Here is a 25,136-nt window from a genome sequence, read left to right as displayed (position 1 = left end):
CCTGTTTATATTCTGCTTTTCATTGCAAAGACTCCCAAGGCTATTTGCAGCTGGGTGGATGGAGACTATTCCTGTAAACACTTCTAATTTAAATAAGGTTTTACAAAGCCAGGCAGCAAGACCCTAAATCCCCATCCCACTGGGGTCAAAAGGATCAGGTTTCTTGTGCATTACCCCTGGCGGAGGGAACATGCCCTTGGGAGAAAAGCTGCAGCCTGCCCCTGCCCCCAGCACAGACCAGCCCTCTGTGTGATCACTTTTGGAGCTGTGAAGTGAAATAATGAACATACCTGAACCAACAGGAGGAAGCTGATGAAGCAGGACATAACTACCCAGACTGGAAACCAGGGCAGACGTGGGGGTGAACACCCCTGCCCTTAGCGACAGCAAGACAGGAGCAGCACACGATCAGGCCCCCTGCCACACGCCAGCACCCCACCAAGGTGGCAGCTCAAGGAGATAGCCTCAACCAGCATGTCCCTAGGACGGTGGTGGCCCTGTTTGCTGCTTTTTGTGCCTCAGGAGCAGCTGATGCTGGAGGCTGAACTGAGCTCCCCCAACAACCTGGAAGTGCCGCACACATGTGAGCATCACAGGTGGTTCAGGGAGCAAAGTTTGACAAAACAAACAGAAAGGATGGCTTTAATAAAAAAATTCCTTTCAAAAGTAGTCAGGGCTTTGATGCAGTAATGAAACAATGAAGTTCCAGGGTAAAAACAACAACAACAAAAAGAAACCCTCCAGTTCTTATTTTTAAAAGAAGATGGAAGAAACAACAGCTTCTTGGGAATGCAGCACTGAGGCGGAGTCGCTGTCTCTGCTGCGACAATTCCACTGCCCTTCCCTGCAGTGGTCACAGCAATGAACTTTGAAACTTGAACCAGGAACTGATAGAGATTTCAGTAAAGCATTAGGGACAAAACAAGTCCCCAAACCCCCAAGGAAGAAAAGCTGGAAATACAGCCATCTGCTCTCTGCGTGTGAGATTGCAGATGAAATCTGCAGCAAGCCAGCTGCCTGTCTCCCCAGTTTCCTTATCACCCAAACTATTCATCCAAACCTGGACTCAGCTTTCCAGTAGGAAACCCAGCATGGATTTCCTGGACCAGTGATACCAATGGACCTCTTGCAACAGTCCAAGGTAAAACTGTAGTAACAACTTTCCAAAACCAGTGATTTCACCTCCCTGCCATCTGAAAAAACAAATAGCTCCTATTTCACTTCTGGCTATTTCTTTTTCACCAACCTTTCAGTTTATTAACTTATTTATTTTACTCCTTGCAAAGAAGTTGAATTTTAGAGATGGAATCTTTACCAAATTGTTTTCTTTCTTCCTTTCCTTCTCTTTCCTTTCTTTCCTTTCCTTCCTTTCTTTCCTTTCCTTCCTTTCTTCCTTTCCTTCCTTTCTTTCCTTTCCTTCCTTTCTTTCTTTCCTTCCTTTCTTTCCTTCCTTTCTTTCTTTCCTTCCTTTCTTTCCTTCCTTTCTTTCTTTCCTTCCTTTCTTTCTTTCCTTCCTTTCTTTCTTTCTTTCCTTTCTTTCTTTCTTTCCTTCCTTTCTTTCTTTCCTTCCTTTCTTTCCTTCCTTCCTTTCTTTCCTTCCTTTCTTTCTTTCCTTCCTTCCTTTCTTTCCTTCCTTTCCTTCCTTTCTTTCTTTCCTTCCTTTCTTTCTTCTTTCCTTCCTTTCTTTCTTTCCTTCCTTTCCTTCCTTCCTTTCTTTCCTTCCTTTCTTCCTCTCTTTCTTCCTCTCTTTCTCTCTTTTTCTTTCTTTCTCTCTCATGTTTTGGGGGTTTAGAAAAATCGTCTCCTTTCAGATGAAAAAAATTGCAGCACATGGCTTCTCACTGGTGAGATGGAGTCAAATCCCCAAAATAAACTCTCCTGCTTCCCACCATGCCTAAGCCAAGAGATTTTTGATTAGGTGACACTGGAGTATTGTGGGAGGAAATCTATCGGTAAGCATTATACAAGTATGTGCCCACTATTTGGTAGGGAAACACAGCAGTAATCCTCAAGCAAAAGAAACATGGTAGAATAAATCCATTTACCTTCCTTGTGGAATGCAACAGGCTTTGCTGAACCTAACCTGGTAAAGACAGACATTTCAGAGCTCCCCACCATGGCTGCAGCACCTCTAGAGCACACCAGAACAAGTGACCTGAAAAGAAGGACAGTAATTGCTGGATGACTGGATCTGCAAGGCCTGTAAGTTCCAATTCAGAACCAAAGAACTTGCTTGAGAAGGTGCTTAAAACCCCTTTCCTTCAAGCACATGCAAGCTTCCTGAAGTTTAAGCCTCTTTTTAAAGTTCCCAGATTAATCCTGTGCTTCACATGGAAGCCAACACAGCACAAATGGCTGCTGGGGAGGGCATCCCTTATGGGTACATAGCCCTTCAGCTGCTGTGCAGTCCTGAGGCTCTGAGCCATTGAGATCCTGGGGGTGATTTTCAGTCAAGCCTCAGCCTGTTTTTTTTGGTCCTCACAGATGTGCTTTCAGCCCCCAGTGAATTTCACCTGCCATGAATTCCAGGCACAACTGGAATTTAGCATTTAGCTGAATGTCTAGAATTGCAAACCACAGGGCAAAACCACTGGAAAATCAGCCCAAACGCAGGTGTGTCCCATGGCTCTGGGCCACTGCATGCAGGTTGGATACCTGTCCATGCTCATGTGCACAACTGCAGATGGAGTCACTCAGGAGTGCTCAAACCTTTGGTCACAGACTGCTCAGAAAAGCCCTGGCCTGGAAGACTGTTTTCTGGCTATTTGACCTGCCTCTGCCAGCAGCCAAGAATTTATCTTCAAATCTCTGTTTTTCCATGTTTGTGTGGCGACACATAAAACCACAAGGAATGTGGGACAGACACAAACGGAGATGATCTAGACCATTGCCAGGACACATGCAAGGTGAGAGAGCCCACAGGCAGGCAGATCTGGTCACTGGAAAATCTGGCACACCTGTGATTTTCATTTGACACCAGAGGCAAAGCCAATCAGTAAGAGTAAACAGAAAACAACTCGCTTCAGAAATGGAAAACTGAATCATGGGCTGCCAGGAAACTGCTGGGCACAGGGAGAGGTGCACAGGATTGCAAATGTCACTGCGAGGACCTTATCTACTCCATGCTGGAAAATGCACAGCTGGTTTAGGAGGAGTTGCCAGCTTTCCAGAAAACCTGTTTTTCCTCTGCTCTGATCTCTGCAATCCTGGAAGAAAGGTGCTGCACCTCTTGCTACCTGGGTGATATTTGGGATTTCTAACGATTTAATCCGTGCCAGATTTCTCCAGAGCACAGGATGGTTATGGAAGTTAGGTGGCTTTCCAATCAGCCATGGGTGGCTACATGAACTCAGCAGTTGGCTTACCTGTCTTTTATAGCTGTTTGAACATAATTAGTCACTGCCCTGGTAGCATTTTCAGCAGTAACTGTGTCAAAGTGCTGCCTACTCACGACTGCTCCTGAACAGGCATCCAGCACCACAAAGAATATGCCACGGCGGCTGAACGGGAGGAGGGTGTCATTGATCTGCAACAGAGAGCACAGCAAGGCTCAAGGAGCAGGCTTGGGGAGCTGCAGACTCTCACCCTGCCTCCCCAGAAAGCAGTGACAAGCAAGGACAACGTCAGGGGTGTACACCCTGTAATTATACACATGTGATTGGCACAGGGGGAGCGACAGCACTCAGAGATGCTTGGTGGCAGGAGGAAGCAAGCCCCTTAGTTCTCAGTGGCATACACAACCTGGGAAATGAGCTCATCTTAGGATGATCTATAGGGGAAGCCGAGAATCCTGGCAGTAAAATGCCTTGTTCACTCTTAATACAGTTTCTTTCCATGTGAGGGAAATGTCTGTCACTTGGCAAAGAGGATTTGACCACAGAGCAAGGGAGAGGTGCTGAGACAGCACACTGGGGAGCAGAGGCACCACGTGGCCTTTTTTGTGTTTTCCTGTAAATGTAAACATCAAACCTCCAGAATTCCTTCTTGGTAGGGCTACCCTAGTTCCTCAAAGAGGTTATAGCACAAGTGACTCCTATTCTCCTCCTTTCCTACAGCAAAGGCTCCTTCCCTAGGTTACACCTCTTAGTACGTGCCACGATGTTTGCACCCTGAGGTGTCTGGCACTGGTGCATCTCCCCAGCATCCCAGAGGGCAGCCCAGTCTGCAAGGACACCACCTCCACCAAGCAGAGCAGCAGCACATCAAGGTCAGTCTGACAGAAAGCTGAGCTCAGGATACAAACAGCACTGCAATCCACACAAGCTCTCCAAAGCCCACGGGCACCAAGATACATCCCATCAGTCGAGATGTGTGGATGCCTCCAGGGAATACAGGACCAGAGCGAATGAGGGAGCCCATGGTTAGAAAGTGGCTTCTGCAAGATGTCAGAGGATGCTGTATGCAACAGGGGGTCAAGGGTAAAGTGATATCTGGGCCATGGTTGCCAGAGGGGAACAATGAGGAGCAAAGACAGATTAAATGACCCAGTCCTGGCTGTCTCATACTTCTAAGTCTGGGGAGTGTGTTGAAGTCTGGCTGCACACAGAGCAGAGAGCAACCGCTGCTGCTAGCTGGTCTGCAGGGAGCTGCTGGCAAATGGGGCAGCCCGGTGGTATGTCTTGCCCTTGCCCACACGCTGCAGACCTGCTGAGGAGCCAGCACCAGAGTTCCCAACTCCCCACAGGAGCTGGAGCAAGGCACTGCCGCACCTGCCTCCCTCACTCACTCCTTGGGGATCAGAAATCCAAAACATTTCTGACTTTTTGCATTTCTTTCAGCAAAAGAAGGACAAAAGGTGCTTTGGTAGTAGGGTTCCTCTGCTTCACTTCTTCACTTCCAAACTTCCTGCACCTTTCAAGATTTAGGGCAACAATCCTCACCTCTGCTTCAGCTAGGAGCATGCATCTTGGAAACAACACCTGCTCTGGAAAGTGATGCATTGCATTAGAGCTGGAGAGAGGGCGAAGGAGCTTTGAGGATACTGCTCCTGTGCTGCACACAGAAGTCTCTACACTTCTCCACAGGTGAGGATGCTGCCTCCAGTAACACCTGCTTGCTAATGGGTTTGAATCAATTTTTGGATGATGCAGCCAGTCCATGTGGCAGGAAATCTGGGCTGCTTAGACTCCTTAGGGATGCTGTACAAGCTTTGCTTGGCATTTGCTAGCATTAATCATAATTCAGTAGCACACCAGCAGGAAAGCCTGGACAGCATCCTTGCAAGCATGACTGCTGTCACCCTTCATCACCTGGACAGACATACAAGGCACAGACAGGAACACCTTGACAGCTCCAAACCCCTTCAGTAGTGAAATGTTGCTATTTTTATCTCTCAGGGCAATGCCAGAAGAGAAAAATCAGCAATACAAACTTGTTTTTTCTCCCACATCCTTTGTGAACAATGACTTCTGGCATGCTTTTCCCCCACTTCCTCTACATTAGAGTGGTGGTGTTAAAATTCTTCTTCTGAGGTGACAAAAGGCTTTCTTCTCCCCAAGAGCTTGAATCCTCATTTGCATAGAATGCAAGCTCCCAGGGTCTTGAGCAGAGTTAATTGTAAGGCAGAACAGTGCACTTGCCTCTTGCAGAGGAAAGTCCTCTTCTGCAAGGGCTCAGCAAGACTTTGCAGTAACTTACCTTGGAGATGAAGTTTTCCCTGCTCAATTCACAGTTCAGAAGCAGCAAAACACAACATACCTTAATGAATGCAGATGCCAAGGTGTGGTTTTGGATGTCTGCACTGCCGAGAGACTGGATCTGGACCCTGATGTACTGGACTGAGGGTGTGCTAGTGATGGCAAGCTGCAATGACACCAGAGAGAGACTGAAAAGCTGGCCTGCTACCTGGCCCTTATCAGCAAAATGACAGCAGGCACCAATGCCCAGGTTAAGAATTGCATCTGTCAGACTGTGACCCCTGGTTCACAAGTGAGTGCTCATTACCAGACCACCATTCACCAAAGAATTGTGGCAGTGCTGGTTGGAGGAGACCTCTGATGGTCATGTTGACACTAAGTAAGATTAAAAGTTTCATATGAATTTCATCTGTTTTGCCTGGCTGTAGCCTCAAGTGCAGATTTGCAAGAGCCTGAGACAATTCTGCAGGACTTGGAGGGGGGGGTGAATTTAGAGTCAATGAGAAGAGAACCTTGCTCTGATTGTCCAGTTATTTCCACTAGCCAGAGTTACCCCCCTAGGTGTGAAATGCAGCAGCAATGGCATACTTTGGAATTCAAAGCTGATCCAAGCTGACCCTTCTCAAGAATCTTTTGCTTTTCTTGTTTAGAAGAAAGAAATGGGGGGAGGGAAGGTGCCATGGATGTGCATCCACCTGCTTGTAAACAGGCAATTTCTTTGAGGCTAATTGTGAAGCATTGTGGAAAAGACTGCAGAAGTTCAGAGCTAGCCCCTCCCCTCCACACAGGTGATGTGCTGTTGGGCAGACTCAGGAGGGAGAACTCCCTATGGCTTTTCCTTACACGCAGTGAGAAGGACCTGACCTGTGCGACTGCACGCGGAGAGCCTGGCCTCAGAGGCTGCTTCAGCTGGTCAGTACCTGAGGGGCACCGCAGGCCCTGCACGGCCCAGACGGGCGCTGGGACACAGGGCGCTGGGCAGCTGCTGGCCTCTCCGGGAAGGGGTTTGTGTCACAGCTCCAGGGGTCCCCTGGGGACATGTGTGCCATGATTTTAACACGCTCACAGCCTCGCTGCGAGCAGTAGCTGTGTCCCTTCCGAGCTTCGCGGGCTTGCAGGCGAACAAATAGGTACCTACAAATGAGAGCAAACAGAGGGATCAGAGCCACTGTGTGCTTAGAGGACAAGCTCAGTAGCCTGGAGAAGAGGAGGCTCAGGGGTGACCTCATTGCTCTCTACAACTACCTGAAAGGTGGTTGTAGCTGGGAGGGGGTTGGTCTCTTCTCCCAGGCAGTCTCAAGCTGTGCCAGGGGAGGTTTAGACTCGAGGTGAGGAGAAAGTTCTTCACCGAGCGAGTCATTGGAATGTGCTGCCCAGGGAAGTGGTGGAGTCACCATCCCTGGAGGTGTTCAAGAGGGGATTGGACGTGGCACTTGGTGCCATGGTCTAGTCATGAGGTCTGTGGTGATAGGTTGGACTCGATGATCCTCGAGGTCTCTTCCAACCTTAGTGATACTGTGATACTGTGAATTGCACTAACTCCTTCACATTGCCCTACCTCAGAAACCAACTCCACAGCACACCCACTGCAAAACGGGTCCTGAAGGGATGCAGGTTGAGCTCCCCTCTCACCCTGCACAAGGAGACCTGTAGCACTTGCAGCTGGTACACCTCAGGCAGCTGCCTTCACCAGGCAAGTGTCATTTGGGGTAGACACACACACACACCCCCAAGCTCCCAATGCTGCCCCCAGGCGTGGTGGCATCCCTGCAGAGGAAGAGCAGCAGCAATGCTCAGGCTGTTAAGCTCTCTGAGTTGGGTGATCTTGGCCCGTGGCAGAGCTCAGCCCTAGGCATGCATGACAGAAGCTCAAAGGCAGCCAGATTTCCTGGCCTTTGGAGCTCTTTATTTTTATCCTAGCTGTTTCTAAGCATGTTTTCAGTCGCGTCCATTCTGCAATTCAGGCTGAGCAAATTACATAAACAGCTCAGTTCAGCTTCAGATCAAAAAGACACAGGGCCTTGGAAAAGGATTTTTCATTCTAGTTCTTCTAAAACTAAATATTTGTGTCTATTTGCCTGGGAGGAAGAATAAGCTTGGAGCCAGCGTGTGGGGTTAAAAAACAAAAGCAGGGGGAAGCATCCCACTCCTTATGAAATAAAGGCTGAAAAATAGCAACAGGAAAAGGGGGAAAAAAAAGCAAGCTAACCCTGTAACTTCTGTGCTCTGAAAGGTCTAAAAATGTCATGGTTGAATGAGAGAGGAGCCAAAGGCTGATGCTGCCTAATTGTTAGCTCAGACGACCCATCCAGCTGCATGTACCAAGCCCAGATGGCTGCTGGCAGCTAACGGCTCTTCCCCCACAGACCCACACATGTAACCAGTTTCCCCACTAGTCAGTAGTAAACAATCTGTTTACAGAAGTGGGGCAACTCTGGGGTTTGGTTTTGGTTAAGGACAAAAAAAATAATAATAATTAAAAAATAGGATTAATTAGCAAATGGTTATTTCACAATTGCTGTGATGAGAGAGACCTGGCCATCGGCGAGGGGCCTGGTGAGCGCCCTGGGACCGGAGCGCCCATGTGTTATGGTTGAATGAATAAATAGATCCCACCTTATTTTCAAGTCTGTGGATTTGTGGATTGGTTCCTGAAGTAGCTGCTTAGTCAGGTGAAGCATCATGGGACCCATGGTTAGACCCATGGGCTAACCACAAAGCACTTCTTTCCTCCCTATTTTTCTAGCTGACTGAGAGACGGTTTCGTAACATGTTTTTTTAACCAGAGGTGTCCTCCAGTCTTACAAAGATGGTGCAAGATCCTTGGCCTCTCTTCATGCCTTCAGAGTGAGAGATGCACTGTGCTGCTCTCCCTCTTTTTTTCTTGTTTTCCTTTTTTTCTTTCTTGTCACAAAAGCCAATTTTTAGAATCTGATTATTTTAGAATAGACTAGAATAGAGCAGAGGAGAGGAGAGTAGAATAGAGTAGACCAGAGCAGAGCAGAATAGGGTAGAGTAGAATAGAGTAGAATAGAGCAGAGCAGAATAGAGTAGAGCAGAGCAGAGTAGAGCAGAGCAGAGTAGAGCAGAATAGAGTAGAGCAGAGCAGAGTAGAGCAGAGCAGAGTAGAGCAGAATAGAGTAGAGCAGAGCAGAGTAGAGCAGAATAGAGTAGAGCAGAGCAGGTTGGAAGAGACCTTTGAGATCAAGTCCAACCTATCACCCAACACCATCTAATCAACTAAACCATGGCACCAAGCACCCCATCCAGTCTCTTCCTAAACATCCCCAGCGATGGTGACTCCACCACCTCTCTGGGCAGCACATTCCAAAGGCCAATAACTCTTTCTGGGAAGAACATCTTCCTAAACTTCCCCTGGTGCAGCTTGAGACTGTGTCCTCTCATTCTGGTGCTGGTTGCCTGGGAGGAGACCAACCCCCACCTGGCTACAACCTCTCTTCAGGTAGTTGTAGAGAGCAAGAAGGTCTCCCCTGAGCCTCCTCTTCTCCAGGCTAAGCAGCCCCAGCTCCCTCAGCCTCTCCTCATAGGGCTTGTGCTCCAAACCCCTCCCCAGCTTTTTTGCCCTCCTCTGGACATGTTCCAGCAAGTCAACATCTTTCTGAACTGAGGGGCTGAAATCTCCCTGCATGGGAACACGATAAAAGGGAAACTTCCCAAACTGCCTCAGTGTAGCAGCTGCAGTAGTCATGACAGGGCTCCTTTCCATGGCCCTTTGGGGTGCAATGCAAATCACTGCTTGGTGATACAGACTTTGACCTATGCCAGCTAATTCCAGCCTCTAAGCTCATTTTGACCTGAAATGAGTGAAAAGAGCATGCAGGATGGATGGGCGTGAATTTTAACTCTGAGAAAGGGAAAGGAGGTGCTGGGGCTGGTAAGAAATGATCATAGAATTGTTAGGATTGGAAGGGACCTCAAGGATCATCGTGTTCCAACCCCTCTGCCATGGGCAGGGACACCCCACACTAGATCAGGTTGCTCACAGCCACATCCAGCCCTAACCCTAACCCTAAATGGACGCCAAGGGTTGGCTGCCCGCTCAGGGGTAACGCAGGGCTCACCCGGAGGCTCTGTCGAAGTAGAAGAGCCGCTCGCCGGTGCTGCTGAGTGCGCTGGCCCGGGAGGCAGCGGCAAGGTACCGCCGCACGCTGTGCACCGTCCCGGTCCGCCGCTGGTAGATGTCCGTCAGCACCTGGAAAACGGCTCCCCGAGGGTAGCAGAGGGCGACACGCAGCCAGTCTCCTCTGCCGGCAAAAGAGAAGCCAGGGGGAGGGAGAGAAAAAATGCACTTCAGGGCTTGAGCACAGGAGAGGCAGTCTGCAGCCAAGAGTACAGTCTTCGGGCAAAAACAAAGAAATGGCCTTGGAGGTTCTCTTCCTCCTAAAAAACACCACCACCACCAAAAACCAAACACCACAACAAAGCCCCAAAGCCAAAGAAAATCAGAAGTTTTTGCTTTGTCTGGAAAGGGAGGCTGCTTATGAGGAAGGGCTGATCCAGGGACTCCGGCTGACCTCAGAGGACTCTGAGTCAGGTGCCAGGATGGCTTAAACCCAGAGATTTCCTCTCCCTTGCCTCATAAGGCTGAGGCACAGCCAGTCACAGGCCCACTCACGTCTCTTGAGGCAGCAGCAGCTTGGTTTAGATCACCCAAAGCTGGTGAGGCAGAGGGAACCAGCAGCCAGCAGACATTCACCAGGGGCACAGATTCAGGAATTAGAAAGTAATCTCTGCCTTGAACCAGAGCCACAGTCCAAGGAGACCTCTGCTTCCTCCACTTTACAGTGAAGTTTATTATCGTGGTTTCCAATCAAATCTCCCTCTCCCCAGCTCTTTCAGCTTGCAGTAACAAAGGGTAAAGTTAAATCATCTTTTAACTCTTGTCTAACACAATTGTGGTATGTCCAAAATATTCCTCCCCCCACCCCCCCAAAAAAAAAACACCTAAAACAAACCAACCAAAAAAATCCTCACACAACACCCAACCCCCCCAAAAAAAAACAACCTGCCCCCATGGTTTTGCATCACCACCCTCAGAGAGAGGAAAACTGGCTCCAGACTAAGAATCCTTCTTACAAGGCTCAGAGCCAAAAGATGCAGCCGTGGTGCAATTTGGATACTGATGGGAAGAGTATCCCAACAGCCTTCCCTGTCTGAGGGGTGCACCTGTCCTGTGCAAAACAGAAAGCCACAAGAAGGTTACACTTGAAGGGAAAAACTGAATACAAAGATTAATCTTGAGGGGTGTTTTTTCCTTTCACCCTGTGAGGTGGCTCCGTGTGCCACACCGAGGTGCTGTAGTTACCTCCCCTTCTATTACCCAAAGCAGCCAGGCTTTAGATGTACTCCTTTAACTACCTAGTTTCCTGGTTACCAGGTAAGAGCATCTATTTGGCTTAGAGAAAGACAAAATACCACCTCCACCAGCCCTCTTTCTGCAAAGTCCAGGAAGATCCTGCCTGCAGAGCAGCAAGTAGGGAGAAGCTGCTTTGACTCAGAGAAATCTGGGGAAAGGCCATGCCTAGACCTCTACTTTGCATTACACATGGAGAGCCACAAAAGCAAAGCTATTCCAGCCTCTTTCTGGTTTTCTCATTAAACCAAAACAAAGCTATCTGCAGGATGGAAGAAGGGACAGGCTGTTCTAGAATAATAAATCAAAGCTGCACAAAGACCCCTCAGCTTAAGCCAGATACTGCCCTCTAGATTTTAACCAACTCCAGCTGTGTCATAACACAGCACGGCTAGAGGAACGGATATATTTTCAGATGATTTGGCCTCCAACTGGAGGAAATGAAAGAAGTGCACCAGAGCCATGTTTGTGGAATATTTTTAGGACAGAGTCCCAAGACATTTGGCTGTTTCATAAGGGTGATTTGCGTTGTGTTAGCACATTGAAGACACCGCCACAGAAAGGACTTGTCGTCTCCCTCAGATGCTGGGAGCCTGCACTGGTGCTGCGCTACACTGACTGCCACCTCCCTGGGGAATAAGAAAGGCACCAGAAAAGAAAACTGGAGGGTGAAAAAAAAAGGGGGGGGGGGAGGGGGGAAGTGTGAAAAAAGCCTGCAGTTGTGGCCACCTTGCGCTGCAGGGCGTTTGGGAACAGGCCTGTCAGCGACCAGCACGCACACGAGCAGGCTGAGCCAAACACTCAAATAAATCATATGGAGATTGAGAAGATAAATGAAAAGCACCTACTGCTGAGCCTGGGGAGGAGGAGATGGAAAAAAGTACATTCCCACAACAAAGGGCTTGGGAAGAGACGTGAGAAGGGGAGGTTGTAGAAGTTGTCCTTTGTGTGAATCCAGGAGAGAATCGGGTGGTTGTGGGCTCTTTAATTTAGTCTTATTTTGACAGCTTCCTGTTTGGCTCTTTACCTCAGTTCTGTTTCTTCAGTATGCACAAAATCCTCTGGACACCCTGTCAAATACCTGGCTGGGTGGTTGGACTGCACTCCACCAACTCCAGAAAGAGCAGAGCGAGAGACATCAGCACTGCTGCAGGATGGTCCATAGGACTCTGCCTTGCAGCTGGCCAGTGGATGGGGGTCAGGTGCCTCTTCTCCAGCCACTGCCATAATGAAGAGAAATGCAGCAACAAGCAGTAATCAGGCATGGGATGTCTTGGATATTGCATTCTAAGTTAAACAGATGTGTGTCTGCTCTCCTCAGCCACTGCCCTGGCCACCAAGGACCTCCTGGCTGGATCTCAGGTGCAGGAAGCCTTCCCTCTCTTCAGAGTGGTCAATAAACTGTAACTTCTGCTTTGTTTCTCTGCTTAAACTTCTCAGTTCTGTCTCATTTACCAGCTGCTACTCTGGGGTGGATACTTTCAGGTGGAATAAGTATAAATACATGTGAACCAGCCTAACTCTCTTGTTCTGCCCCTCTCAGTAGCATCACATCAGATGGATCTCCACCAGTGCCCTAGAGGCTTAGGCACACACACAGCACTAGTGACAAAACACTGAACTCAAAGTAGATCCCACATGAGGAATTCAGAGTCATTTCAGGCCTCTGCTACAGATGCCCTGGGAACATCTGTAGCTTTAGATACTCTTTACGCTTAAAGCACAGCACAAATAAAGAGGAAAATCCATTTGAAACAGAAGGGGTAGAAGTCAGACACACAAAATGCTGTGCAGTGCAGCAACACACAGGACTTGTTCCTTTCAACTTCCAGTCACAGAAGCTTCTTGCAAGAGCAACAAATAAAAACATTCCCAGGTGGAAAGTTGGGAGTTGCTTAGCCTGCAGAAGAGGAGGCCCAGGGGAGACCTTATTGCTCTCTACAGCTTCCTGAAAGGAGATTGCAGCCAGGTGGGGGTTGGTCTCTTCTCCCAGGCAACCAGCACCAGAACAAGAGGACACAGTCTCAAGCTGTGCCAGGGCAAGTTTAGGCTGGAGGTGAGGAGAAAGTTCTTCCCAACAAGAGAGATTGGCCATTGGAATGTGCTGCCCAGGGAGGTGGTGGAGTCACCATCCCTGATGGTGTTCAAAAGAAAGATTTGATGGGGTGCTTGGTGCCATGGTTTAGTTGATTAGATGGTGTTGGATAATAGGTTGGACTTGATGATCTCTGAGGTCTTTTCCAACCTGGATGATTCAGTGATTCTGTGAAAGCCTGGCTTGGGAATTAGCTGTCAGCTTAAGCAAAAGCCATACTGATGCGTGGAGAAAATCAACCTGAGCTATCTAAGATATTTTCACCCCCAAATTAACTGTTCTCAAAGGTCTCTGGTTAATTTTGTAAGTCAGGGGCTTTCTTCTTTCCTTTTGTTATCCTTGTTCTTAATCAGACCAACATTTTCCTATGTGTTCTTGTAAAAGAAACATACCTTTCAAACTGGCAGTTGAAGGAGAAAAGCTAAAATGCAGCAGCAAACTGTCAGTGTTCAGTGGGCCCTAAGAGTGTCAAACACCACTTGGAAAGTCTTTGAGAGTCTGCTGCCACCAGCATATACAAAAGCTGGCACTGCTGCTCCTCTGTTACTGCCAGTCCCCAGTCCCCAAGGTGTGTTCCCTGCACTTCCATCAATGTGTTCACCCTGTGCCTTTCCTTCTGGAAAGGGCTGGGTAAAACAAACCCAAGGAGCTTTTCTTTTCCTTTTTCTTCCTTCTCTTTTTCCCCCCACCAGGATATTGGCATTTGTAGTTCTGGCTCTGTCAGGTGAAGCAAAAGCATCAGTTCTAAAAGTATTCTTGTGTTTAGGCAATGAAGAGGCTTGCTGGGATAAGCAAAAGCAAAAAAATAAGGGTGGGGGAAGGCAAAGAAAAAAAAAAAAGCAGGTAAAAGGTTTCCTGTTCCTGGCCATGTGGAGATAGAGATCTGCACATCCACACACACATACCTCATTTACAACCCTCAGAACATTCCCCCACCTCGACCTCAGACTCCCAAAGGCAAAGGCACTCAGGGAAATGTGCTTGAGCAGGCAAAGGAGGGGAGGCTTCTGCAAGTGGTGGGATGTAAAGTGAGTCATGTAACTTGGAGATGAGATTTGGCTGCAGTGAACACAGAAAGAGTGCAAATCTGGGACTCACTGCCTGGGAGAGGACAAACGACAGTTGTTCAGCACTGTGAACATGCCCCTTGCCCACATCAGATGGAGCAGCAGGCCTGGGCCAGGGGGAATAGAATGAAATAGGATAGGATAGGATAGGATAGGATAGGATAGGATAGGATAGGATAGGATAGGATAGGATAGGATAGGATAGACCAGACCAGACCAGACCAGGTTGGAAAAGACCTTTGAGATCTTCAAGTCCAACCTATCACCCAACACCATCTAATCAACTAAACCATGGTGCCAAGCAGCCCATCCAGTCTCTTCCTAAACACCTCCAGTGATGGTGACTCCACCACCTCCCTGGGCAGCACATTCCAATGGCCAATCAATCTCTCTATGAAGAATTCCTTTCTAACCTCCAGCCTAAACCTCCCCTGGTGCAGCTTGAGACTGTGTCCTCTTGTTCTGGTGCTGGTTGCCTGGGAGAAGAGACCAACCCCCACCTGGCTACAACATCTCTTCAGGTAGTTGTAGAGAGCAACAAGGTCTCCCCTGAGCCTCCTCTTCTCCAGGCTAAGCAACCCCAGCTCCCTCAGCCTCTCCTCATGGGGCTGTGCTCTAAACCCCTCTCCAGCTTTGTTGCCCTTCTCTGGACACCTTCCAGCAACTCAAAATCTTTCCTAAACTGAGGGCTGGGGCTGCTGGCTGCGCTGGATGTCAGTGCTGGCTGTCTCCCAGCAAAAGGCACCTCTAAGCTGATGAATATCATTCTAGAAATCAGCTCCACCACATCACTTGACATGGTGTGGGACGTAGCTGGTGGCCACAGAAGTGCACAGCCAGGCTCCCTGATCTCAGTGATGACAACCTGGGCTAAGCTGATGAGGGAATGCTGCAGACTACAACTGAAAATGACTTCGTTTTTCCTTGAGCTCAGACAAACCAGAAGCTTCTATCCAGTGAGTCAGGCCCCCCCAAATGTTATTGCTAACATCTCAAAACAACCCCTCTGACATTTTGGTCAACATCTACATGAGCTGAACTCTCAAAGAGAGTGAGACAGCTACAAGTGTGAAACTTTCCTGCTCATAGTATGGGGAACAAGCACAAAACCCCACATGCTGCCTTGCTAGGGTTGTCTCTCACTGGCTGCATTTTGAACTTCAGGCAAGACAAAAAAAGCAAAGCCACCATTCAGCCTCCAAGCCATCCCAAGAGCAAATGCCAGGAGGTCAGTGCTCTTTGCAGGATATGGCTGCCTTTTCTCTCCACCAATGTCTCCCAACCTCACAACAACCTGGCCTGAATCTCCTCTGCCACAGAACTTGCTTTCAGGACAAGCCTCCTCCTCTCTAAGCAGCATCACTGGTGGGGGAAATGGAGCCAGAAATACTCCTGCTTCTCACAGGTGCTGAGGAGAGTGGAGTAAAGGCCACATCATTACCACTTTCTCCCACTTCAAACTCCTTCTTGAACCAGTTTCCCACTGGCTCTCTGCAGCTGTTACTCACTCCTCCTTTTATCTCAGGTTTTCATTTTCTGCCTGCAGCTCAAGACCATTTCACACCCCTAAACCTTCCACAATGACAAACGCTGGGGGAACATCCAGCCAGTTTTTCAGGACCTTATTGTTAAGGACAGACTCTTCTGGCAGACCACTTGCTGTGAGGATAGGAACAGATCAGGAGGCTAACTAGCTGGAGGTCTGTGCACTGGGGTTTTCAGTGCCTGTCCTGAGTGCTGCCATCAGGAAATGCTATTGAAAACACAAAAGCACAGGCCACCTCTGGATGGAAATTGAAGGACTTGGGTTTCCTCATGTGCCTCCTTAGGCCAAAAGAAACTATTTTTATTTGCCTTTGAGAAGCTCAACAAACTAAAGAAGGGACCCAGCCCTGAGGTACACCTCTGCTGTGATACTCATGAAAGCAGGGTCTGACTCAGCCAGCGTTTGGCTCACAGACAATTGTATTCAAGCACACACAAAAAAGAGAGCTTCCTGCATTTCAATGCAGTACCTCATCCTAGCATCTTTTTTTCCCACCCTACATGCTTTCATGGAGAAGTCACCCCTCTTCCCAAATACTCTCTTGCTGACTGTTGTGGATTTTGTATTTTCCTGATGTGGTGCCATCAGGTCAGGAGAGGCTGGTGGCTCTGAGGAGCCCCATATCTCACTCCATGGGCCAGAAGAAGGGTGAAAGCAACAAAAAGCCTCCAGGTTGGATGTGTCAGGTTTCAGGGTGACAAGCAGCCTGGCTTGCCACAGGCATCTGGAGACTGTCTGATGCTCAGGTTGCTCTGATTCGTGCTGTAAATAGATTAGATCAGAAAGGATATCTCTGCTCAGAGCCACCTTGTTAATCCTGGCCACTGCCATCAGGCCAGCTGAAAGCACAAGCCAGGCAGGGCAGAGAGCAGCAAGGGATGAAGGTGGGCAGGCAAAGATGGGGCTTTAGGATCACTCAGAAACAGCAACATCAGCACCCACTTTGGCCCAGCTCTGCTAAAATGGTGCAACCTGGTGCCTGGTCTTCTGGTAACTGTTTGAGCTTCTTTCTAACTGAAAAAACCTCACAAAACCTTGTGGCTTTTCTCCACAGGCTGACCTGTGGGTATTGAAGGGAATTAAGTTGACAGAAGGGAGTTCAAATCTATCTGCTGACTTCTGTGTTGTGCAGATTAGAATCAGAATTAACCAGGTTGGAAAAGACCTTTGAGATCATCGAGTCCAACCTACACCCAACACCATCTAATCAACTAAACCATGGCACCAAGCACCCCATCCAGGCTCTTCCTAAACACCCCCAGTGATGGTGACTCCACCACCTCCCTGGGCAGCACATTCCAATAGCCAATCTCTCTTTCTGTGAAGAACTTCTCCCTAACATCCAGCCTGAACCTCCCCTGGTGCAGCTTGATCATCAACTGATCATCAACTCTGTGTTACAGATGCTATCAGGAGGGACAGCCTGTGAAACTCAAGCAGTGCTTTCCTTATTATTGTTGGAAATAGTGCTGGTGTTGCTTGTATTGCATCCAGATCTGGGGACAGAGGTCAGAACTCCTTTACTTGCAAGGACAAGAAAGCAGTCACAGCCTTAAACTGATAGCCCTGCTTTGAAATACTAATTTTGCCTTCCTGTGCATTCATCAATCTGGGAAGCAAGAGGAAAAAGCTCATTTAGGGGGGAAAAATAATTAGGAAATATCCATAAACTGGGCAAGTCTTCAACAAGCACATTCTAGCCTTGTCTTCTTATCTTTGTTTTCCTCCAGACCTTATCACTGCTATGGAATTTAATCACAAAAATGACAAGCAGTCGAAAGTATGAATCAGGCTGGCACTGAGTAAGAGCTGCAGGAGGAGCACCTACTGCACAGCCCTGACAAACACAAACAGAACAAGTCCCCCAGAGCCTCAGTGCAGACATGAGCTGCATGAGTTTGCTTGCACTGACATCTCCACTTTTGGATGGGTTGCAGCATCCTAAAGGCTTCATATCACCCAGCAGCCAAAAGCTCCACAGGTTTTAGTGAAGAATTCAGACACAAGCTCATTCCAGGCTCTCAAGTGTTCAGATCATTCAGATTATTCACCAATGAATCTGCCAACAGACCCTAGTGCAGAACTGCAGCCTAGCAAACCCAGGAGCTGAGCAGTGCACCTGTGCCTGTCCCTGCACAAACACCACAGAAGGGGAGAGGCTGGCCGTGTGCCCAGGCACACACATGGACACCTGCCCTTGATGCTTGCTGCTGACAAGAAATTTGGCCCTTCCCTGACATTGTTTTCTTTTTTAAGTCAGCTGTCACAAGGATCCAACTCCTGCAATGAGGCACCAAAGAAATATGAGCCTCAGTGTACCCCTCCAGGTGAAGCTGAGAGGGCGCTGATAAAGAGAGCCTGGGGAAGGCTGCCCTGAGCTGTCCTCAAAGCCAGCATCTGCCAGCAGAGGTGCAGTACCAAGGGCAGCCCCTGCTCACAGGGCTGTGGCAATCTACCTACAGAACCCACCCTCCTTGCACTGGGAGCTGCTCACATTTCCCTGAAGCCCTTCTGTTAAACCACAGCAGAGAGAGCCCTAACATGGGAAAACCCTTCCCTCTGAGCCTTAACAGGCCAACTCTGAGGCTATCTGCCTGTGCTCATTCAAAAGAAGGAATGCTTAATCTAATTGCCACTGCTTCTCAGGCTGCTTCAGCAGCACAACTTATTACACTATACTTCAGATATGTGCTTTGAGGAGATGTAACTCTTATCTGTAGATGTGCTGATAGCAGAAAGCAGCCTGGCTGGTTTGCTGAGCAGCACTCTGCTTTGATAATACCATTGGCCTGAGCTGCTGCTGCTGTGATTAGAACATTTGCACAGGCACAAAGCCCAGGTCATTAAATTGAAGGACTTCACTTCTGACTTTGCTTACTGTGTAAAGTGCCAATCTTTTTACTGTTTGCCAGCACCTGAAAGGACAGGCTTGGCTGCAAACATATTGTTTTGCATCCTCTTCTCCTGGCTTGCCATGCTTTCACTCCTCTTGGAACAAGCTTGATGCCTGCAGCAGGCCCTTGCACTTCAGGACACTGATTTTGAGGAAAGCTCTTAACTCAGTCTCACAGATAATTCCCATTCAAATAAAACCCAAGAAAGCATACAAACAGCTCTGAGCAGGGGCAAACCACTCCAACAAAGAAATGAAGTGCACAGAGAAGAGCCTGAGGTCTCCATTCATGAAGGCTTTGCACACACTCTGTGCCTGACAAGAGCAACCCTCAGCAGATCTGCACTGGCTCTGAGGAACACTTCACTCCTAGTCATTCAAATTCCAGCTGGCACTCTCCTTCTGTTCACTTGCCAAAACTTTAGAAGTTACTTGTCCTGCATTACCTCTTTCCAGAAGCATCAATACCCAGCTGCCTTCTCATCCTCCCAGGGAAACTCACAGCCATTAGCCTGCCAGCCCTATCTGTAGCTGAAAGAGGCTTCTCAGCTGAGACAGCAACGTTCCCAGCAGCCTACAGGTCTCCTCCACAGCCTTACCTCTGCCCATCAGCCAGCTAGGGACACAGCTGCCCCGAGGAATGCAAATGAGCACTGGAAAGGAAGCCGGGTGCCTTAAAGAGCTCATCTGCACCAGATGGTTGCAGATGGCAGCAAGGGGAGATGCAGCAGATTAGTTTGGTTTATCTACATGTTTTGATGGAAGTGAAGGAGCTGAGGAATGCCTCTAAACACAGCTGGGATGAGTGCAAGGAGGACACAGGTCCTGCGCTGTAACTGGTGTCCTTCTCCGCTGGGTAAATCCACCCTAGCAGTGCCTCTGAACTGACTGGCCCAGATTCGCAGCTGGCAGAAAGCAGCGCTGCCAGTTTCAGCTGAGTCATGTGAATCCATCCCCACCCCAGGAATCTGGACATTCCAGGCCCTTCACAGACACCTGAACTGGCAGGGCTGCTTCCTGCAGTGCTTCAGTGGCAGGCAAAGTGTTAACCCTGTGAGCATTCAGCATCAGTGCTGTGCCTGACCTCCAGAGAAATCCAAATCCTGGAACACATCTCCCTGTCAAATTCCTTATTTCCCCTCTGACCTCCCTTTAGCCAGCACAGTGCAAAGGGCTCCAGAAGCATGAGGGCTGCCTGGCTGCAAGAGCCTCCATCCATCACTGGACAGTGACAAGAACTGTGTCCAGTTCTGGGGCCCTTAACTGAGACACTTGAACGTGTCCAGAGACGGGCAACAAAGCTGGGGAGAGGTCTCGAGCACAAGCCCTGTGAGGAGAGGCTGAGGGAGCTGGGATTGCTTAGCCTGGGGAAGAGGAGGCTCAGGGGAGACCTCATTGCTGTCTGCAACTACCTGAAGGGAGGTTGTAGCCAGGTGGGGGTTGGTCTCTTCTCCCAGGCACCCAGCACCAGAACAAGAGGACACAGTCTCAAGCTGCACCCAGGGGAAGTTTAGGCTGGAGGTGAGGAGAAAGTTCTTTCCAGAAAGAGTAATTGGCCATTGGAATGTGCTGCCCAGGGAGGTGGTGGAGTCCCCATCCCTGGAGGTGTTCAAAAAAGGATTGGATGTAGCACTTGAAGCCATGGTTTAGTTGTCAGGAGGTGTTGGGTGACAGGTTGGACTTGATGATCTCTGAGGTCTTTTCCAACCTTATTGATTCTATGAAGAACAAAACCAGCTTCATTGTTCTCTCAGGTTATGGCTGGAAATATTCATCCTAGAAGGCTGCTGTTAGAGTTCAGGAAGCATCCTTTTTGTTTGCACCACCTATCCTGCACAGATGTTGCCATGGTAAAAAGCTCTCTCTCTTTTTCCCTTTTTGGCAGGATACTCCATGTTTTGCAATTCAAAAGAGCAAACTAAACACAAAGCCACTTGAGACAGGTAAAAGTCTTCCTTGATTTTCTAACTCTGATTACCCTGGGCTCCACAATCTGAGATTGCTTCCATTCCAGAAAGGATTGGAATCCAGCATTTAATGAAGGTCAGACATGGAACTGCTTAGGCAGGCTCTTGTTTTCCTTCAGATTGCTAAATCCTCCTTAGCACCTCAGTTCCTTTATAGAATCAGAACAACTAAGGCTGGAAAAGACCTGCAGGATCACCAAGTCCAACCATAACCCAACCACTGTGACCACTAAACCATGTCCTGGAGCACCACATCTACAGCTTCTTGAATAGCTCCAGGGATGGGGACTCCACCACCTCCCTGGGCAGCCTGTTCCAACCCCTCACCTCTCTCTCACTAGAGAATCTAACCCTCCCCTGGCACAACTCAAACCCATTTCCTCACATCCTATTGCTGGTTACTTGGGAAAAGAGATCAACACCAGCCTCACTCCAACCTCCTTTCAACAGGAGCAATGAGATCTCCTCTCAGCCTTCTCTTCTCCAGGCTAAACAACCCCAGCTCCCTCAGCTGCTCCTTGTAGGATGCCCTCCAAACCCCTCTCCAGCCTCCTTGATCTTCTCTGGGCACCCTCCAGCACCTCAATGTCTTTCCCATACTGTGGTGCCCAGAACTGAACTCAGTACTCAAGCTGTGGCCTCACCAGTGCCCAGTACAGGGGCACCATCACTGCCCTACTCCTGCTGGACATGCTGGTTTTGATCCAGGCCAGGATGCCCTTGGCCTTCTTGGCTACCTGAGCACACTGAGCCACCCACCAGCACCCCCAGATCCCTTTCCACCAGGCTGCTTTCCAGCCACTGTCCCAAGTCTGTATCATTGCTTGGGGTTGCTGTGACCAAAGTGCAGGACCCAGCACTTGGTCTTGTTAAACTTCATTTCCTTGACCTCAGACCATAGAGTTAACCTGTCCAGATGTCTCTGCATAGCCTTTACCCTTCAACAGGAATCCCATTCCTCCATGGTTCTGCATGCAGTGGACACTTCACCAAGGCCATTGCATCAGCCTCAGCCCTCACATTAGTCAGCAGCCAGCATACTTGAGGTGTACACAGAGCAGCCACACATTTCATTCCCAATTAATTCTTAGCAAGATGCTCTAAATGAAGTGGAGCAGAAATGTGGTTTTCCTTTGTCACAGTATCATTCATGTCTGTAGCTCTCCAAAACACAAACCTTGCCAACTTTTTTCTGGAGCAGAGAAACCTGCAAGCCTTTGCCCTGTCCCAGTAACTGGTTTCACACAAGACAAAGAGAACCACAACCACGCTGTGGTTTGCAGTGGTAAAATGTAGTTAAGTTGCTGCTTTACAAAGAGCTAAATTTCAAGCTGGGTTTTACCAAAACAAACCCCAAATGTTGCCTTCAAATCTGAACCTGTGCTTGAACACCATGGGCCAAAGCTCTGGCAAGTCTCAACTGGCGCAGTGAGAGAGTAACCAGCAGCTGCCTCACTTGGCTCTGCAGTCACAAGGAAATAGCTGCTCGTTGTAAGAGGCAATAATTGCAAAGCTCAGCTTGTCTGTGGGTGTCTGATGGGTTCTCCTCTTCCTTGAGGTGCACAAAGACCTCTTACTGCAGAAAGCAGAGATGTAGAATAGAATAGAATAGAATAGAATAGAATAGAATAGAATAGAATAGACCAGACCAGACCAGACCAGACCAGACCGGAAGAGACCTTCAAGATCATCGTGTCCAAGCCATCATCTAACACCACCCAACCAACTAAACCATGCAACCAAGCACCCTGTCAAGTCTCCTCCTGAACACCTCCGGTGATGGTGACTCCATCACTTCCTCAGGCAGCCCATTCCAATGGGCAATCACTCTCTCTGTGTAAAACTTCCTCCTAACCTCGAGCCTAAACCTCCCCTGGCACAGCTTAAGACTGTGTCCTCTTGTTCTGGTGCTGGTTGCCTGGGAGAAGAGACCAACATCTGTCTGTCTACAACCTCCCTTAAGGTAGTTGTAGAGAGCAATAAGGTCACCCCTGAGTCTCCTCTTCTCCAGGCTAAGCAGCCCCAGCTCCCTCAGCCTCTCCTCACAGGGCTGTGTTCCAAGCCCCTCACCAGCTTTGTTGCCCTTCTCTGGACACCTTCCAGCAAGTCAACCTCCTTCCTAAACTGAGGGGCCCAGAACTGGACACATGTAATGCCAGCAACTCCTCTGTGACAAGAGTGTCCGAGCTCTGCTCCTCCAGTGACCTGCTCATGGTCCTACAGTCCCTGTGTCTTTCAATCAAGGTGTCTCACTTGCTCTAATGGGTGTGTAGAAACAGGAACCATTGACCTTCTCAACTACATGCCTGTGGGACCTCATCATGACAACTAAGGACAGCATTTTCCCCAAAATTTCTTCAGCTCCAAAGTTCAGGGCATGCAAATAGTGCTTGAGCTGTTGCTGAAACTAGCCTAAACTACAGCCACAGCAGTGACACTCTGCTGGAGCAGCAGTGGCTGAGTGTGGGCTTTGGAGGGATAACAGACCTGGGAGCCTGCCAGATTCACCAGCAGTACGTGCTGCCTCATGTCCTCAGTGCCTCTCACTTCCTTCTTGTCAGCTGCCTAAAACCTGCTTAGCAAACCTGAGCCTGCATGTGGCTGGGCTGTGTGTAATCATGGAAAGCTGATTTGCATGCCTCTGCCCTTGTAGCACATTGTGCTTTTATCAAAGCTGAGGAGGCACAGAAGCTGCAGAGCACAAGGTGATGGCCAGGTTGGTTTTGTGGTGCTCCCCTCTTGCAGCACCTCCACCTGTGCAAACCATGGCAATGTCTGCGGCTGCTAAGCTGGCTGGATTGCAGGACTCTCTCCTAACAACTCACTGCTGCAGTGCATGAGTAGCTTCATTAAAGTAAGAAGAACAGGACTCAGAATACAGAATACAGAATTAACCAGGTTGGAAAAAACCTCCGAGATCATCGAGTCCAACCTATCACCCAATACCATCTAATCAACTAAACCATGGCACCAAGTGCCTCATCCAGTCTCTTCCTAGACAATTCCAGGGATGGTGACTCCACCACCTCCCTGGGCAGCACATTCCAATGGACAATCTCTCTTCCTGGGAAGAATTTCTTCCTAACATCCAGCCTAAACCTCCCCTGGCACAGCTTGAGACTGTGTCCTCTTGTTCTGGGGCTGCTTGCCTGGGAGAAGAGACCAACCCCCACCTGGCTACAACCTCCCTTCAGGTAGTTGTAGAGAGCAATAAGGTTTCCCTTGAACCTCCTCTTCTCCAGGCTAAACAATCTCAGCTCCCTCAGCCTCTCCTCACAGGGCTGTGCTCCAGACCCCTGCCCAGCTTTGTTGCCCTTCTCTGGAAACCTTCCAGCAGCACAAACCCATAAAGGAAACTGTAAAAAATGAAGCAGTGCAAAGGGGAAAAGCAGTGTCTAAAATGGATAGACTCTGCTTGTATACAGAGGAAATAAACACAGCACAGCCTACAGTTTTGCTGTACTGGGCCCTAGGAGTGTAGAAAGTGATGTAAAAAGGAAGAGTGACTGCAGTGCTGTTTGGATTGCAGGAGATGCAAAGCTCTCTGCACACACTGATGGATTTCTGCACTTTATATATGTGGGAGATAAATGATGTGTGCAGCAACGAGTACAAACAAAGCAACAAGAGCCAGGGCCCTTCTGGAGGGATTTCAGGGACAGCAGGCCAGGACTTACTTGGATTCTATTTCAAAACTTTCTGGAAAGAGAAAGGTTTCTCCACATCAGGAGAGCTGCTCTAAAGGGAAAGCAGAAGCACCTCTTTGCATCAGTAAGTGCCAGCCATTAACACCTTGCTCCTCTCTCTCTCAGAAAAAAAACCCTGCAGAGGCATTTGAAAGCTCCAGACCTTTCCTAGCAGCATAGGGCAGTACCTGTTGAAGTTGATGGGGTACAGGATAAGGTCCTCAGGTGCTCTGCCATCCCACTGGATGATATAAGCCTGCTCCAGCATGACGACGGGCTGGTACTGCTGGTAGGGTGCTGCTCTGTTCACGCCTCGTAGCCTCAGGGGATGGGACTGGTATGCTGCTCTGGCAATGGATAAGGTCAGGTTCTCAGGGTGTCTGGCCTGGATGTAAAGCTGAGGGTGAAAGGAAAATGACAAAGGCATCCATTAACCCGGCCAGGCTCAGCAATAACATGTGCATTTGATCATCCTTGCCTGTAAATCAGTTTTTGCCAATAAGGAGCTCAGAACGTTTGGAAAGCCAGGGAAACATTGCCAGTTGAGGTAAAGAGGTAAAACAGAGAGAGCATCTGCAGCCATTCAGGGGGACACCATGGAGTCAGATAGGAATTGTACAGTGCCATAAAAATGTCCACTGTTCACAACCTTAAGGGGGAATAATAATCAAGGAAATATTGCAGAGTAATTCCTCTGTATGAATTCAAACCACTGTACTTTTGAAACCAGTATATTCCACTGGGAAAACAGAAGGTTCTGAAGTTCTTTTCAGTGGGCTTTGGGTTATGTCCAGCTATCTAATGGAATCCACATCTTTGCTCTCAAGTAGCAGCCTAGGCTGAAATTCCAGGGGCTAAAAGTTGATGGCCTA

At 48.8% G+C, this 25,136-nt stretch overlaps 2 protein-coding genes across 2 annotated transcripts in view; both read right to left on the bottom strand.

Annotated features, from left to right (window-relative positions):
- CEMIP (cell migration inducing hyaluronidase 1) overlaps nt 1-25,136 on the bottom strand; it is a 122,262-nt gene that overhangs the window by 67,750 nt on the left and 29,376 nt on the right. The gene's annotated exons all lie outside the window — the stretch shown is intronic.
- The window catches only part of CEMIP2 (cell migration inducing hyaluronidase 2), a gene marked incomplete at its 5' end in the record, with an annotated part of 54,936 nt that overhangs the window by 826 nt on the left and 28,974 nt on the right, over nt 1-25,136 (bottom strand). Inside the window, 6 exons of the mRNA XM_068144336.1 lie at nt 2,046-2,155; nt 3,366-3,526; nt 5,698-5,802; nt 6,557-6,770; nt 9,719-9,901; nt 24,453-24,661. Of these exons, the coding sequence (XP_068000437.1) occupies nt 2,046-2,155; nt 3,366-3,526; nt 5,698-5,802; nt 6,557-6,770; nt 9,719-9,901; nt 24,453-24,661 (982 nt within the window). The remainder of the gene's footprint in view (nt 1-2,045; nt 2,156-3,365; nt 3,527-5,697; nt 5,803-6,556; nt 6,771-9,718; nt 9,902-24,452; nt 24,662-25,136) is intronic.

Source organism: Melanerpes formicivorus, unplaced genomic scaffold (genome assembly GCF_026170545.1).
Source record: "Melanerpes formicivorus ecotype bairdi unplaced genomic scaffold, bMelFor1.0.p_v2 SCAF_10, whole genome shotgun sequence".
NCBI classification, from domain to species: domain Eukaryota; kingdom Metazoa; phylum Chordata; class Aves; order Piciformes; family Picidae; genus Melanerpes; species Melanerpes formicivorus.
Note: the sequence above shows the minus strand (reverse complement) of the source record. Positions and strands in the feature narration are given on the sequence as shown.